At 35.2% G+C, this 17,301-nt stretch overlaps 1 protein-coding gene across 7 annotated transcripts in view; it reads right to left on the reverse strand.

Moving 5' to 3' along the window:
• Positions 1-2,388: 2,388 nt before the first annotated feature.
• RPS6KC1 (ribosomal protein S6 kinase C1) overlaps positions 2,389-17,301 on the reverse strand; it is a 178,674-nt gene continuing 163,761 nt past the window's right edge. For all 7 annotated transcript variants that reach the window (XM_055319061.1, XM_055319065.1, XM_055319062.1 and 4 more), the window contains 3 exons: positions 15,021-15,103; positions 13,893-13,988; positions 2,389-3,359 (listed from right to left, as the gene is read on the reverse strand). In XM_055319061.1, coding sequence (XP_055175036.1) covers positions 3,249-3,359; positions 13,893-13,988; positions 15,021-15,103 — 290 coding nt within the window. In that variant the 3' untranslated portion in view covers positions 2,389-3,248. The remainder of the gene's footprint in view (positions 3,360-13,892; positions 13,989-15,020; positions 15,104-17,301) is intronic.

Raw genomic sequence — 17,301 nt, forward strand, 5'->3', positions numbered from 1 at the left:
GATGCTGTAAGGGGTCCCTTGCAAAAGCAAAACGCCTTTCAGTACTATAGTCAGATTTCTTTCTGCTTGGACTCATAATTACGGGAAACTTGAATTCAATGAAGGCTCACTATGTATGGGGTCCTAACATAGTGTTTCTGGCCATAGCATAAGTATTATTATTTATAAATTTTATACTCTTCAGTACATGTATTACATGAAAGAAAAACTCGATCACAGTTGACAACAACTGAAATAAGACAGGACAGAAAAAACTTGAGGGTCAAAACACAACAGAAACTGTAGGTGTTTTAAAATGTTTAAAAGGCAGGTTTAAATATGTTATTAAGAGTTCAGTTACTATAAGCAATAAGTTGAAAATTTCTATGTCTCAAAAAGTCTTAACTCATGTAATGCTTAAATTAAAACTCATGTAATGCTTACTCTTAGGGAGTTTAAGTGTTTCTGTGAAACAGAAATAGTAGACTTTCACATCCTTTTGTTAAGATAGATGGCATTATACCACCATGTTACTGACCACCTGGTGGAAAAGCTCCCTTACAAAGAGCACCATAAAAGAACAGTCAATGACACTGGTACTTCCTATAAAAATATAAAATCACATGAGAGTAGGGACTTGAACAGATGTTTATACATCCACGTTCATAACTGCCAAAAGGTAGGAAACACCCCAAAGTCCAATGAGAGATAAATGGCTAAACAAAATGTGGTCTCTACATACAGTGGAATATTATTCAACCTTTAAAAAGGAATGAAATTCTGACATATGCTATAATATGGATGAACCCTGAAAACATTATGCTAAGTGAAATAAGCCAGACACAAAAGGACAAATATTATAGGATTCCACTTACATAAGAAACGTAGGAGAGTCAAATTCAATAGAGACAGAAAATAGAATAGTGCTTACTACGGGCTGGGGGGAAGGGGAATGGGGAGTTAATGTTTAATGGGTATAGAGTTTCAGTTTGGAATAACAAAAAGGTTTTGAGGTGTACAGTGGTGATGGTTCAATAAAAATGGGAATGTACTTAATGCCACTATATACTTAAAAGCGGTTAAAATGGTCAATTTTATGTTATGTATGTTTTACTTCAATAAAAAAAATCAAATGAAAAATGCGAAGTGGCAAGTAATGTTTTGACTCATAGGACCCATGCTCAAAAAAATAAAAATTAAAAACAAAAAAGCAGTATCACTCAGAGCATTAGAAATACTAATATTTTAATATACTTACACATCATCAAATGAAAACAGACTTGGGTTCATCATCCCAAAGCCACATCCTATGTGTTTATTACTATAATAATTCATGTCCACCATGATTGCAAATGATGTATTTACATTAAGTTCCAACCAAATAGAAAGAGGGAACTGAAGCAATGGAACTCTGTCAACACATTGACACAGCAGCCATCTGTTGACATTACTGTCCTGAATCCAAGAAACCAAAATCATGTGGCAGGGCTGGGAGCTTCACCTTAGTTGTGAAGGCCCACTTTCATGTCATAGGGCACTTCTGGAAGGAAGCTCTGCAGTGGCTAGCTCTAAGCACTTGCAGATTTCCTACTGGTCCTACACAGGAAGTCATTCTTTAGTCTCACCTGCACGAGTTCCTGTTATGAGGCCAGGGGGCTGGTGAGTTGAAATCCAGTTCCAGGGAGTGATGTCATCTTGATTGCGCTTTGATCCTGGTGACCTGCTCCCCATCCTGGTGTTGTTGCAGTCCTCCATCTGAGGTTCAGGTTATAAGGGAACCAGAAGGAAAAAGGGGAAGTAGGAAAATAGAAAGAGAAAAAATGCTTGCACATTTCCTTTGTTTCACTAAAGCATTTTCGGCTCCCATTTACTTTGATGGGAAGACCTAGCTGATGGCAGATGGAAGCTGTAAAGATGCTCTTGGAGTAGGAATGGGCTTTCACATAGATCTCAAAAACTTGAAGGATTAAAATATATGGAAAATGTTCATTTTTTCTGATGGCTCCTGACTCCGAAAAAGTGACTTACTCTTTCTTCTTTGGATAAAGTTTAAAAAACAGACATTAATGCCTTAAAAACATTTGTAAATTGTATAAACAAGGCACAAATGCAAGAGCTGTCTTGGCAGCATACAGAAATAACAAACAAACGTTTGGAGATGTGTAAAAACTCATATTCTTTCTACATAATGTCAAGTAGATTAGGAGGTCAAATCTGGAAATCCCATCACTAAGTATAAATAGGATTGCTATTCAATTCCACTTAGATGAGAATCTTTGGTTCTTATTATACCAAACCAAAAACCTAAGATGAAGTCAAGTATAAGAAACAGCAGAAACTGCTAACATTCCAAGGTGAAAGGCCATTCTAAAACAAGCAAAACAAAAAACTTAAGCAATTAAATGAAGCTGAGATTTCAATTTTTATCATGTTTATTTTATAGTCATGATTTCTTAGTCCTTATTAAGTTGATACAATCTGGGGAAATAAATACTCCCTTCCCTTTTTGTTGCATATGTACTCACAAAGGAAGGGGGAAGAAGATATGAGAGAATAGGCAATGGGTGTAGGGAGCAGAAAGATGAACTTGAAGAGAGACAGGGAGTGTTTATATGAACCTTCCGTAGCAGTACCAACCAACAAAGTAGAGGAAATTGGCAACGTGTTTTCTTCTCACGTGGACCTCTGAAAGTATGAATCAATATGGAACCACATTCAGCATACATCAATTACATAGCATTGTGGTACATGTTTTCTATCAGACATGATGTATATATTTTTTTCTCACTTTTTAAGCTCCAAAGATGACACGATTCATGAAGCACTTTTAGTGTATTATTCAGTAAATATTAATTATGATCATATAAACTAATCTTGCTTAGATGAAAGCACTATTAGCTGCCATGTAAAGGTCCTCCTTTCAAGTATCACTTAAATGTACAATTGGAGCTTTCAGAGGAAGTTCTTGAAACCCTCTTTCAGTTGGGTTTACAACTCATGTGCAACACTAAATGCGGATAAAATAAAGATCACACCTTATTTAAAGGTTTGCACAGAAACACCCCTTGCAAATGTAGCCAATATCTTGTCCAGAGAATAGTGGTAAAGGAACTGTTCTCTTTCAGCCTTTTTCTTCCCACATTTTGTCTAAAGGTCTTTATCCCAATGTCTCGATGCTCCATCAGTGAGTGTGAGGCAGGGCTGCCTCTGTGCCGGAGATGCCTGTCCCCGAGAAGATCGGAACGTGTGCAGATAACCCCATCTTATGCTCATCTCATCAGTTCTGCCCAATCCACAGGGTTAAAAAATGGGTGAGATTTGATATCTTCAACACCAGCAACTCCAGCACCAAGACGCTCCACAGGGTTGAACTGTAAGAGCTAAAAAGAAAGGATTTAGTAAGTAACAGGAATCCAAGTGATGAATCAAAGGAAATCAAAAATATATGAAAGGAAAGAACTGCTCAATTCAACCCTAGTGACAATGGATTTGATTAATAACCAACTGATGAGATGACCTTGAAAAGGGAGCTATGTCTAACATCACTGGAGCTGTGGGGTGGTGGGGGTATCGGAGTTCATGGCTTTTCAACTGATTTGAAACATGACCTTGGGCAATTCACTTTGGTTCTCTCAAACTCGTAGTGTAATAGGACAGTTATACCTATCCATTTCCTATTCCAAAGCACAACATGATGTTAATTAGATATTGCGCCCAAATCTGAGAGATCCAGTTACTCCTTGATGGGTGTGCTGAAATAATGTGTCTTGAGACGTTCATGCATCCTCAAATTTTGTTTTTAACAGCTTTACTGAGGGGTAATTTATATAGCATAAAATTCATCTGTTTTAAGTATACAATTCAGTATTCTTAGTAAATTTTAAAAGTTGTGAAACCATCACACAATCCAGTCTCAGAACACTTCGATCACCCTAAAAAGTTTGCTCATGCAGTTGGTGTTAATCCTCACTTCCATCCCCAGCCCTAGGCACACACTGATCTGCTTGTTAGTCTCTGTAAAATGTGACCTTTCTGGATATTTCATGTAAATGGACTCATAAAACATGTTGCCTTTTGTAGTTGCCCTCTTTTACTTAGCATAATGTTTTTCAGATTCATCCATGTTATAGCAGGTATCAGCAGCCTGTTACCTTCTATTTCTGAATAGCATTCCATTTTTTGGATATAAAATATTTTGCTAATCTATTCACCAGTTAATAGATATGTAGCGGGCACTGAGGGGGGCACTTGACAGGATGAACACTGGATATTATACCATATGCCGGCAAATCGAATTTCAATTAAAAAATATACAAAAAAATAAATTAAAAAAATAGACATGTAGATTTTCCAGGTTGAGGCTATAATGAGTAATATTGCTGTTAACATTCACATATATGTCTTTGTGTAAGCATATGCCTTCACTTCTCTCACGGACATTCCTGGGAGTAAACTGCTGGGTCATGTGGCAAATTTATGTTTAGCTTTTTAGGAAACTGCCAAACCTTTCTAAAGTAGCTGTACCATTTTACATTCCCACCAGCAATGTAGGAAGGGTTCCAGTCTTTCTACATCCTCACCAATACTTGATACTGTTCATCTTTTGATCACAGCCCTTTTAGTGGGTTTTAGTGGCATCGTACTATGATTTTAATTTGTATTCTCTAGTGAGTAATAATGGTGAGTATCTTTTCATGGCTTTCTAATCCATTCATATAGCTTCCATGGTGAATCTCTGCCCATTTTTATACTGAATTGTTTACTTATCGAGTTATATGAGTTTTGGTGGGTTTTTTTTTAGACTTTAAGTAATCCCCCACACCCAATGTGGGGCTTGAATTTACAACCCGGAGATCAAGAGTCATATGTTCTATCAACCTAGCCAGGCAGCAGCCCTGATAAGAGTTCTTTATACATTCTGAATACAAGCCCCTATTAGTTACATGATTTGAAATATTTTCTCCCACTCTGGGGCTTATCTTTTCATTTTTCTTACTGATATCTTCTTAAGTAGAAAAGTTTTTATTTTATTTTATTTTTTTTTAATTTTATATTATTTATTTTTTATTTTTTTATGATAGTCACACAGAGAGAGAGAGGCAGAGACATAGGCAGAGGGAGAAGCAGGCTCCATGCACCGAGAGCCCGACGTGGGATTCGATCCCGGGTCTCCAGGATCGCGCCCTGGGCCAAAGGCAGGCGCCAAACCGCTGCGCCACCCAGGGATCCCAGTTTTTATTTTATTTTTATTTTATTTTATAAAAGCCCACATTATCAATTGTTTTCTTTTATGGATCTTTTTGGAGTCATATCTAACAACTCTTTGCCTAACCTGTCATGAAGATTTTCTCCTGTGGTTTCTTCTATAATTTTTAATCTCCCATCTATATAAGTCTATGAGCTATTTTGAGTTAATTTTAGGATATGGTATGAAGTAAGGGTCTTTAGTTCATTTCAGTTTTAGCATGTGACTTATTTGATTTTCCCAACACCATCTGCTGAAAAGACTGTTTTTTCACAATCAAATTCTCTCGGCACCTTTCTTGAAAATCAATTGACCATAAATGTAAGGGTTTATTTCTGGATACTCAATTCCAGTCCACTGATCTATATGCCTATCTTTGTTCTAATAACACCATAATTTTCTAGTAATTTTCTAATTTCCTAAGGTGCAAGGTGAGATTTTCATCTGAGACCTTTTTTTTCTCATATAGGTGTTTATAAGCCATAAATTTTCTGATATAGGTGTTTATACGCCATAAATTTTCCTCAGGAACTGATTTAGCTACATCTGATAAATTCTGATATATTCTGTGTTTTCATTCTATTAAAAACACTTTCTAGCTTCTTTTGAGATTTGTTTGACATACAGGCTATGTAGAAACATGTTTAATTTCAAAATATTTGTGGACTCGCCAGATCGCTTTCTGATTTCTAATTAAATTGTTATAATCAGAGTATGTTGTATGATTTCAATCTGTTTAAATACTGAAGCTTATCTTGTGGTATAGCATACGATCTTAGAGAATGTTCCTTATATACATGATAAGAATGTATTCTGCAATCATTGTTCCATATATGTCAGAGACATTGGATATTGTTGTTGAAGTCTTCTTAATATCCTTGTTGATTTTCTATTATTTATCAAGAATGGGGTGCTGAAGCCTCCATTTATTTATTAATACTGGATTGTCTATTTTCCCTTCAATTCAGTCAGATTTTGCTTCATACATATACAGGCTATTATTAGAGCATATACATTTATTGTTATATCTTTCTATGTACTGATCTTTTATCACTATGAAATATCTTAGCCTCTCGTAAGTCTCTAGGCTTCACATCTATTTTGTCAGGAATTTTTTTTTTAAAGATTTATTTACTTAGTTCATGAGAGACACAGAGAGAGAAGCAGAGACATAGGCAGAGGGAGAAGTAGGCTCCCCACGGGGAGCCCAATGCGGGAATCTATCCCAGGACCCTGGGATCATGACCTGAGCCAAAGGCAGATGCTCAACCACTGAGGCACCCAAGTGCCCCTTGTCAGGAATTTAATATAGTCACTTCAGCTCTCTTATGGTTACCATCTGCAAGATTGATCTTTTCCCATTCTTTTCCTTTTAACCTATTTGCATCTTTGAATTTAAGGTGTGTCTTAGATAACTGAATTTTTACCCAATTTAATATTAACTGCTTTTTGTTTGGCATGTTTATACATACATGTTGAATTGTAATTATTGATGTGGTGGGTTTATTTATTTATTTGTTTGTTTTTTAGATTTTTTTTTAAATTTTTATTTACCTATGATAGTCACACAAAGAGAGAGAGAGAGGCAGACACAGGCAGAAGGAGAAGCAGGCTCCGTGCACCGGGAGCCCGACGTGGGATTCGATCCCGGGTCTCCAGGATCACGCCCTGGGCCAAAGGCAGGCGCTAAACCACTGTGCCACCCAGGGATCCCTGATGTGGTGGGTTTAAATTTGCCATTTTCTACTTGTTTTCCACCTCTACTGTTTTTTGTTGTTGTTCTTCTTCTTCTATGGCCTTCTTTTGTGTCAATACTTTTTAATGCACTACTTTAGTCTCTCTATTGATTTTTATTGTTTTTTTAGTGGTCGCTGTAAGGATTACAATAGCATCTTAATTTATCATAATCTACGAGGTATGTGGGTGGCTCAGTCAGTTGAGCATCTGACTCTTGATTTCAACTCAGGTCATGATCTCAGGGTTATGGGAGAGAGGCTCTGTGCTGGGCATGGAGGTTGGGGTTCTCTTTCTCCTTCTGCCCCTGTCCCCATCCCTTTCTCTAAAAAATCAATAAAATTTATCACAATCCACTTCAGATTAATATTAACTTAATTCCAGTGAAATGTAGAAACTGCTCCACTATAGCTCTGTATCTTCTGCCATCTATTATTGTCATATATGTAATATATTTGTATGTTATAAATTCAACATGTTATAATTACTGTTTCACACAATCCTATGTCTTTTAAAAGAAGTTGAGAAAAAAATGAGGGGAAAAATCTTTTTCATTACTTATATTTTTTATTATTTTTTAAATTTATTTATTTTTTTAAATTTTTTTATTGGAGTTCAATTTGCCAACATATAGCATAACACCCAGTGCTCATCCTGCCAAGTGCCCCCCTCAGTGCCCATCACCCAGTCACCCCAACCCTCCGCCCACCTCCCCTTCCACCACCCCTTGTTCATTTCCCAGAGTTAGGTGTCTTTCATGTTTTGTCACCCTCACTGATATTTTCACTTATTTTCTCTCCTTTCCCTTTATTCCCTTTCACTAATTTTTATATTCCCCAAATGAATGAGACCATATAATGTTTGTCCTTTTCCGATTGACTTATTTCACTCAGCATAAAGAAGACGTGGTATAGGTGTACAATGGAATATTACTCAGCCATTAGAAACAACAAATACCCACCATTTGCTTCGACATCGATGAACCTGGAAGGTATTATGCTGAGTGCATTAATTATATTTTACCATTCCAGTACTCTTCATTTTCTCCTACAGACTCAAGTTACTAAGTGGATGGTGTCATTTCCTTTCAGCCTGAATTCCTGTATATTTCTTGTAAGGCAAGTCTAGCAATGAATTCTCTCACTCTTTATTCAGGAATTTATTTCATCTTCATTTTTGAAGGATAATTTTGCTGGATATTGAATTCTTGGTTGATAGTTCACGTTAGAATTCTTGGTTGATAGTTAACTTCCTTTCAGCACTTTGACCATGTCATTTCACTGTCTTCTGTCTTCCATTGATTTTATCATCATCATCATCATCATCATCATCATTATTGAAGTTTCAGGTGTACAACTACTGATTCAACAATTTGTACTTTACTCAGCACTTTCCACAGTACATGTAGTCACCATTTGTCACTATACAATGTTATTACAATATTACTGATTACATTCCCTACCCAGTAATTTTCATCTTCATGATGTATTTATTTTATAACTGGAAGTGTGTACTGTCTTCCATCATTTTTATTATTTTTTTATTTTTTATTTTTTTAATTTATTTTTTATTGGTGTTCAATTTACCAACATACAGAATAACACCCAGTGCTCATCCCGTCAAGTCAGATATTAAGATTTCCTTGTATAAAGTGAGTGGGTTTTGTTTTGTTTTGTTTATTGCTGCTTTCAAGATTGTCCCCTTTGTTTTTGTCTTTCAATAATTTGACTAGGTGTATTTTCCTAATTAAGGTCCATTGTGCTTCTTGGATGCTATCAATATTTATCATCACATTTGAGGTATTTTTAGCCATTATTTTTTAAAATACTTTTTCCTCCCCTGTTCTCTTTCCTCTCCTTCCTGGCACATTTGATGTTATCTCATAGATTTGTGTAGCCTTATTCATTTTTTTAAAAAATTTTTTGCCTTTTATTCAGATTTGATCATTTCTATCATTCTATCTTCAAGTTCATTGATTCCTCCCTCACCTATCTCAAAATAGCTGCTGAGATGCTCTAAAGCAATTTCCCCCTAATATATGCTTCATTTCAATTACTGTATTTTTCAACTTGAGAATTTCTATTTTTTAATATAATTTATATCTCTTTACTGAGAATTTCTACTTGTTGATTCATTATTGTCATACTTTCCTTTAATTCTTTAAACATGGTTTCCTTTAGTTCTTTGAACATATTTATAATAACCACTTTAAAGTCTGTTAAATTCAACCTGGGGACATTCAGAGTTAATTTCTACTGACTGCTTTATGAGTCATACTTTTTGTTTCTGTGTATATCATATAATATTTGCTGAAAATGGGACATTTTGGATGCTATATTTTAGCAACTCTAGCTCCCAACTTTTTTCCCAAGAAGACCATTATCATTGCTATTGGTTGGTTTGTTTTTTGTTTGGTAACTTCTTTCAGCTAGATCTGTAAGTCTGCTCCTTCCATCACTTTGTAGTAAGCAGCTGTTGCTATCTCTGCTCATTCTTTTTTTGTTTTCATTTTTGAGCTTCACTTCCTAGGGACCATCCTGTGTGTGTAGAACTTAGTGGTCAATCTGTGATTGAAAAGAAGTTACAATACACCTCTGCTCCTAAAGCTTCTGTCCTCTGCCAAAGTGAAGGAGAACACATTAAAAATTTAGGTCACTTACAAATCTCCCCTGGTTTTTACTTTCATTTCAACTTGGGATATTTCCCTTTTCCTATATGCATGCACAAAACCTCAGGGTTGGTTCTCGTGGCCTGCTTCAATATGGAAGAAACTTAACACCTGACCAAGCAGAGAAAAGAGAATGGGAGCAGTCCAGGCAAAATTGCCACAGACTACCACTCTTCTTTCCCAAAGTTTGGCTGTTTTTCAAGTATAAACACTTTACAGATTGTTGTATCCCTTTGATCAATTTCCAGGCACTGAGATGGTTGTTTTTGCCAATTCTGTCCAATGTTATAACTTCCTTTCTCAAGAAAGAATTTGCCAACTCCCTCATATGGCTATAGCCATTCAAATTTGAGAATATTCCTATAGTAAGTAACTTTTTCCACAGCATTTAGCCAACTGCAACTGAAAGATTTAAATGATTTATTTACATTAATGTTTCTATACATTTAGGAAATCCCACTATTCAAATTCAACCAAAACTTCTGTTTCTTCTCTTTTTACCTTTATTTCTATTTTTTCTTTCATTCACTATTCATTAATTCAATTATTTATATGAAAAATATCAACTGATTTCCTATTATGTGTCAGTCCACTACTTTTTTAGGCCTTTACACCTCTATCACCAGCAGTTGCCCCACCCACTCTTACTTTAGCAGCCCTATAATTCCACACATGCTTCAGCAAATAAAAATTACTATGTATTATGAATCTTCACCATTGCCCTATCAATAATGATAGAAAACACTGATGTGACACTATGTTCCAGGCATTATTATAGTTTAATTTAATTCACAACAACTCTATGAATCGTTACTATTCTCTCTATAGATGAGAAAAAAGAGACTCAGAGAAATTAAGTAACTTATTTAAGATCATACAAGTAGTAAGTAGCAAAGACAAGATTTGAATTTAGGCACTGTGGCTCCAGAATCCATGCTCTTAAACATAACATGACACTGCCTCCTGAGTATGTGATCTGCAAATGCCAAGAATCTACTACTTCAATATTACCAAATACACAAGGGGTGTGAAGCATATACTTCAAAAGACTGTACTCAATCTTCTCACTTGAAATTGTTATATCTAGTATTCAAAATGACCATTGTTTATTAAAGCTAATTGCTCAAAGAATTTTAATATTAGATATTGGAAAAAGGTGTTAAGTGAAAAGCTGCTATTATAAAACAAACATTGTAAGAATATCCCAAATATATCAAATTCATTTTCAAAATCCGACAATTCATGTCTAACTGATTGAAATGTGGAAGGCATCAATTTAATATAAATTTAAAATATTGAACACTTGTAAGAATTACAAATAACTATAGCAGATTTTTAATATTTCAATAAACATATGAACATGTAGTTCTTTCTTTTTCACTGCAATTGGCTTTTCCACCCCTATTTTTTCCAAAAACATGACCTCATTATGAAATTTCAATAAAGGTTCCTATTTTGACTTTTACTAAAGTCAATTTAATTAGTCCATGGACTTCACTACAAAATGTAAATATAAATCTATAGGCAAAAGTATAATTACAACTATCTTGTTTATCCTGCCATTTTAAATACTATACCAGGCCTCAAAAAAGACCACACAAAGATTCTACTGCTTAAACAAATGTGTCAGTCAGTGGCAAAACCAAAATAGTCACTGCTAGTATCCCTTCTCCTGAAGAACACTCAGGCAATAAGCTGAACAATGAAGACCCAAAAATTTGTTCTGAAGGTCTATTTTCTCATGTAATATTTTTCAACTGACAAAACAATTGTGTCATAATTAACTAAATGTACACCAAAATTAACTAAATGTACAGCATGAAGTACAAACATACATGCTCTGAGGATTTGTAAAATATAAGCATCTTTCTTTTAATTGCATTTAAAATGTAACTATGTCTACTTTAGCACCATTCACATGACTGAGATGACTGAACCTTGGGGACAGGGGATCACGAAATCTAGGAAGAAAGCAAGGAGCTGAAAGACTAAAGGGGGAAATCTTCCCAAAGCAGAATAATTATTTCCATATAAATCATTTTGTGATTTTTAAAAAAATGACCCCTATGACCTGTGAGGTAGTGGAAGAGGAAAGTCAAAATGACAAATGGCTAATCATGCCAAGAGACCCCTTTTCCCTTTCCTGATGATGTTTCCTCAAAATGAGTGGTAGTTTCCTTAGGCAGGCCAATGACAGAATGCTGATTTACTATATAATATATACATATCTGTACTGGAGGATTTAACATACCTTAAGCCAAGATTCCTTTATAACATAATTTCTAATAAGAACAGGAGCAGCAGATCTTTATAAATTAATGTAGGGAATTCTATTCTCAGTATTATATAATAATGACATTAAGGAGAGAAATGAACAACAAAAAAGCACTTGCTAGCCTTCTTCAAATTATTGAACAAAAAAATACTTGGAATTTATCTTGTGCTACAACAAATCAGATGAAATCAAATGACAGCTATCCTTTTTTCCTATTAGAATGAAATGTATTCTATATCTTTGCAATACCTCTTAATCCTTTTGCAAAGTGCTCAAAGGTATTCTCATCTCATTTCCAACCTGGTTATGTTTCTTTGTTTTACATTCCCCGGGAAAATTGAATCTTCCTGAAGCACAATTCTGATCCTCTTATTTTTCTGCATAAAAACTTCAAATACTTTTTTTTTTTAACTGAATTAAGTATGATCACTCTTCCCTGGTAATCATGATAACAAAACTCCATAAGAGAACTCCAAGTTACCTTTCCACACCCATCCATGACTATTACTCATTCCTATATCCACCCCTCCACTCCAGAGAAACCAAACTTCTCATTTCTTACTTTGGATCTTTTGGACTCCTTTCCTTGTTGAAGCTGTTCACCCCACCTAGCTATTCCCCCCACATCCCACCTTGTCAAGCCAAAATTCTAGGGCTCCACAAAAAATAACATCCACTACACAAAAACTTTCCTAATGCAATCACTTCATCAATTATAACCTCTCCGTACTTATCTTGACTTGCCAGAGTAGTTTTTAAATCTTTGACAGCTTTGATCAAATGCATCCATAATATAATTATTTGTGAGTCTTACCTTTGTAGCTTACAGCACTATGTCTTGCATATATTTGTGCATGTATTTGAATGGAACCCAAATCACTCTTCAAGAGAATACTAGGTAATTCTCTTAATATATTCTTCCCTCTCCCTTTTATTTAAATTTTGTTTTCTCTGATTAAAGAAAAATAATTCCAGTTTCATGAAACAAAAATGTTAGTTCTTGATCTTTTTCAAATAATTTTTCCCTTTATGTTTCTCATAAAACTATAAGGATTTGGGGCAGCTGGGTGGCTCAATGGTTGAGCATCTGCCTTTGGTTCAGGTTGTGATCCCAGGGTCTTGGGATTAAGTCCCACATCAGGCTCCCCACAAGGAGGCTGCTTCTCCCTCTGCCTATGTCTCTGCCTCTGTGTCTCTCATGAATAAATAAAAAAAAATCTTAAAAAAAAAAAACAACCTGTAAGGATCCTAGGCATGACAATTCTTGCTGATTTGCTGTTGAGCCTATCACACCTCATTACTGACAACCCTCAGTATACTCACTCAAACTCACTATTCAAAACTAGAGGAGCATCTTAAATGCAAGGAATCCATTTAAGGAGCTCACTAGAGTTCCAAGCCTACGTCTGAATACTGAACTTAAATTATCAATAGTCTCTCTAAAACCACTGAAAATGTACTAGCTGACATCAATGCCCAATTTCCATCAGTGGATGAAGCTAGGAGTAATCTAACTTGGCAAGATTTTCTAACACCACTTTTCTCCAAAGCAGCCTAAGTAGCCTATTCCTAAATTTCTATATATGAATTAAAGATTGAAAATATTCGGTCAAAAAAAAAAAAAAAGAAAGAAGGAAACAGTCATCATACATGGTTACAAAATGTAACAGCAGAAATTGAGCAGCTCTAGATAAGCTAAAACCGATACTTAAATCTCACACCTACACAAATACATGGAATGGACTAAACGGTAGCCTGGATTTTTTTGGGGGGGAAAAAAAGACTTAAACACCAATAAGCTTTAACTGTTCCCTCTGACCTCACTAATACTTAAATAATAGCAGGAGCCTAACCATACACAGTAGCAGTTTTGAATTTGTAATTAGTGATGAGTCTTTCTTGCCCCAAACTAATTTCCTTAAGGTTTTATAACTATGGACTCTGCTAATTTGCATGGATGATATATTAGGCCAGTAGGTCAATTAAATTACCTGTTGTATGAGTGAGCGAGCCTCTTCAGAGACACATTCTGGCATGTTCAAAGTAGTATGAGTATTTATTCCTGCTGGATGGCACTCAACCAGAGTCTGAAATAATCAATCAGGTATACTTCTTATCCCAAATAACATCATATTCTGTTCTATCACAAGATTTATGGACAGCAAGACAGAAAGCTCAACAACCATCTTAACTGGAGGTATAGTAATCAACACAGTGTCAGGCTAAGGGCCATGAGACTACAGAACTTCTAACTGAAATGAAGGCAATCATCAAAATCACAGCATAAACATAAGCTGTTATACAGGGAATGGCTCATAATAGAAAAGTTTACACTATACACAAAAACTAAAAAAGGACTTCATACCTCTGAATTGTTTAATATTCTTAAAAATCTAAGTTTAGGATTGGTTAATAATAACACTCTATATTAATAGCACTTTATGTTTTAATTGTACTTTAAGTGGTTTGTAACAATCCACAACAACCTTAAGAGTTCAGTATTATCTACATATTCAAGGTAAATGACTACTTACAAAAGTAGGGCTGCTCATTTCCTCTCTCTTCTTTCCAGGGGATAATGTGCATCAATACTCTATTAAAGTCTATTAACCTCAAACATCTTACTTAAAAGTTATTGATCAGAGAGAATATAAAATCTGTCCTTAAGCTAGAACAGATAGTATAAATTTACAGTATTGAGAAAAAAGGTAATGTTATCTTTTAAATCTACATTCATTTGCTAAAATGAGAATTCCCTCCTGCTTTCAAGCAAGATGTTTAAAACATCCAGAGAATTCTAATACATCCTTATATGAACATTACAGATTTAATGCTGTTAAAACTGAATCACAGAAAATGAAGAGAAAGAATGTTTAGTCATACACAGCTAAATACTAACATTATGACATAACAGAATTTTTATTTATTCAATGTAATACAATTCTTCTTTTAAAAAAATCTGGAATCTAGATAAACTTGCATTTTTCTGCCTTTTTTTAGATCAAAGATTTTCTTATTTAGTCCCTGATCTAACAACTAAAGGCAAAGTCTAAATGTTCTCAATTTGAAATCAAGGTAGCATCTGGGTAAACTTATTAAATGTCCAGGTCACTGCTTACCTTGCCAGTGAGAAGTTCAAAGAGGACAGCACCCAAACTCCACCAATCACAGGCTTCTGTTTCTTCTGTGATTGCTCCAACCTCTAAACACACCAAAAAAGGTTGATATTAAAATTCCAAAGGTCAATTCAACTTTCAAAATTAACATGTATTAGCAAGGTGACCTTTTTAATGCTGAGAGAGCATATACTAAATACTACTGGGCTTTCAAAATTCCTGAAAGTTACTTATCCTCTTTGGTCACCTACTGTGGTTGCATTTTTTTTTTTTTTGATGCAGTCATATATTAAACTGAGACATTTGTTCTTTAGTTGATAGAGGGACACCTTCAAGAAGCTACACTTAAAAGTTATATGAATCTACTAGATCAGCATTTTGCTTAATTTTTAAAATTCAAGAAAGTATAGCCAACTCTACCTCAGGGGTCATTTTTTGTTTTAGAAATAAAGACTGTAGGTTCAGAAGGAACTTCAAAAATTATTTAAACCGGTAATTATCCTTTTAATTACAGATTAGAAGCTAGAGAGGTGAAATGCCTTGTCCAATGTCATATAGTAAATCAGCAGCAGAACTAAAACCTGATTTATAGTACCATCTCTCTCCTATACAATCAATTGCTTTCAACTAAAGGAGGAGCGTGTGAAATGCAAATTTACCCATTTTGATATTTAGAAGTACAGATAGATATGTTGTTTTAAGCCCTAACTGAAACTACTGGCTAAGATAAGGGTGTTTAGGATATCTACAAATTACAGTCTTATCTGTGTTAGCCCTATCTTTCACCAGCACAGTTCTCCAAATGCAATATGAGTTTTCAGGTGTCATCTTCCAGGTTTCTCCACAAATCAGCAACACGCATTTTACCAGTTCTTTTAGCCCTTATGTCTGTTTGATGCCTTCTTGTCCTTTCCTAATGATATTCAATTAATCACTTAAGCCTGTCAATGTCTATCCTTTCAGGTCCATTTGGCTGACATAACACACTTAGTATTTATGTGCAGGGTAACCCACAAATCATAAAAATAATGTTCAAAAGTTTTTAAGTAGTTAGGTTGTAAATCGGAAATAACTGAAGTGATGCTCACATGACCAGCCTTTTAACCAATACTTTGTAAATCTACATCACAAGGGAACTACAAAACTAAGAAAACAGCTTGAGCTTTAAGTCTTGGAGGAAAGGTCAAGTGGACCAGAGAAAGAAAACAAACCTATTCCTATGAAAATACTGAAACTCCTCCTATTCGATATCATCTTCCATATCCTGGCACCTACCCTCTTCTTTTGGAATTCAAGTGGCCTTGAATTATCTCCCTCCACACTAGCCCCTGTCCAGTCTTTCCTCCTGTGATGTGCTCTAGGCCACTTTGGAATCTCCATTCTCTAACTAGCTGCTCTCAGCCAGGTAGTAAAAAGATAACGTAGATTTTTACTCACTGAAATATTGTGTTGAGTGACCAAAAGTCTCCTAATCCTGCTGAAGTCATATACATTTATAAAGTAGCAGATTGTCTGAAAAACAGAACTACCTGACAAGAGATTTAATTATATATACATTGTGCATATATTTGTGTGTGTATATTTATATGTACCAGTGTGTGTACGTATATAGATATAAGATATACACACACACACACATATCCACGTATCAATATGATGGAATATTACTACCTAAGCACTTTAATTAAAGATTTTATTTACTTATTCATAAGAGACACAGAGAGAGAGAGAGAGGCAGAGACATAGGCAGAGGGAGAAAAGCAGACTCCCTGTGGGGAGCCTCATTTAGGACTCGATCCCAGGACCCTGGGATCACACCCTGAGCCAAAGGCAGACGCTCAACCACTGAGCCACCGAGGTGTCCCTACATAAGCATTTTAAACGATGTATTTATATAAAGTTTAAGTATAGAAGTAAATGGGTATATTAAAATTTTTTAAAAAGCTATAAAACAATAAAATTCCAATTTTAGAAGTAAGTATTTAAAAAAAGACTGGTGAGAAAAATGACAAAATATTTTAGTGATTTGCCTCTGAAGGGATGAGATGTTTATTTTCATCCCTTAGACTTATGAACCTACATGAATAGCTAAGTGGGGAATTTTATTTTTTTTTATTTTTTTTTTAAATTTATATCCCTTAAATTTTTATTTATTTATGATAGTCACAGAGAGAGAGAGAGGCAGAGACACAAGCAGAGGGAGAAGCAGGCTCCATGCACCGGGAGCCCGACGTGGGATTCGATCCCGGGTCTCCAGGATCCCGCCCTGGGCCAAAGGCAGGCA

This window comes from Nyctereutes procyonoides, unplaced genomic scaffold, assembly GCF_905146905.1.
Source record: "Nyctereutes procyonoides isolate TBG_1078 unplaced genomic scaffold, NYPRO_anot_genome, whole genome shotgun sequence".
In the NCBI taxonomy this organism is placed as follows: Eukaryota; Metazoa; Chordata; class Mammalia; order Carnivora; family Canidae; genus Nyctereutes; species Nyctereutes procyonoides.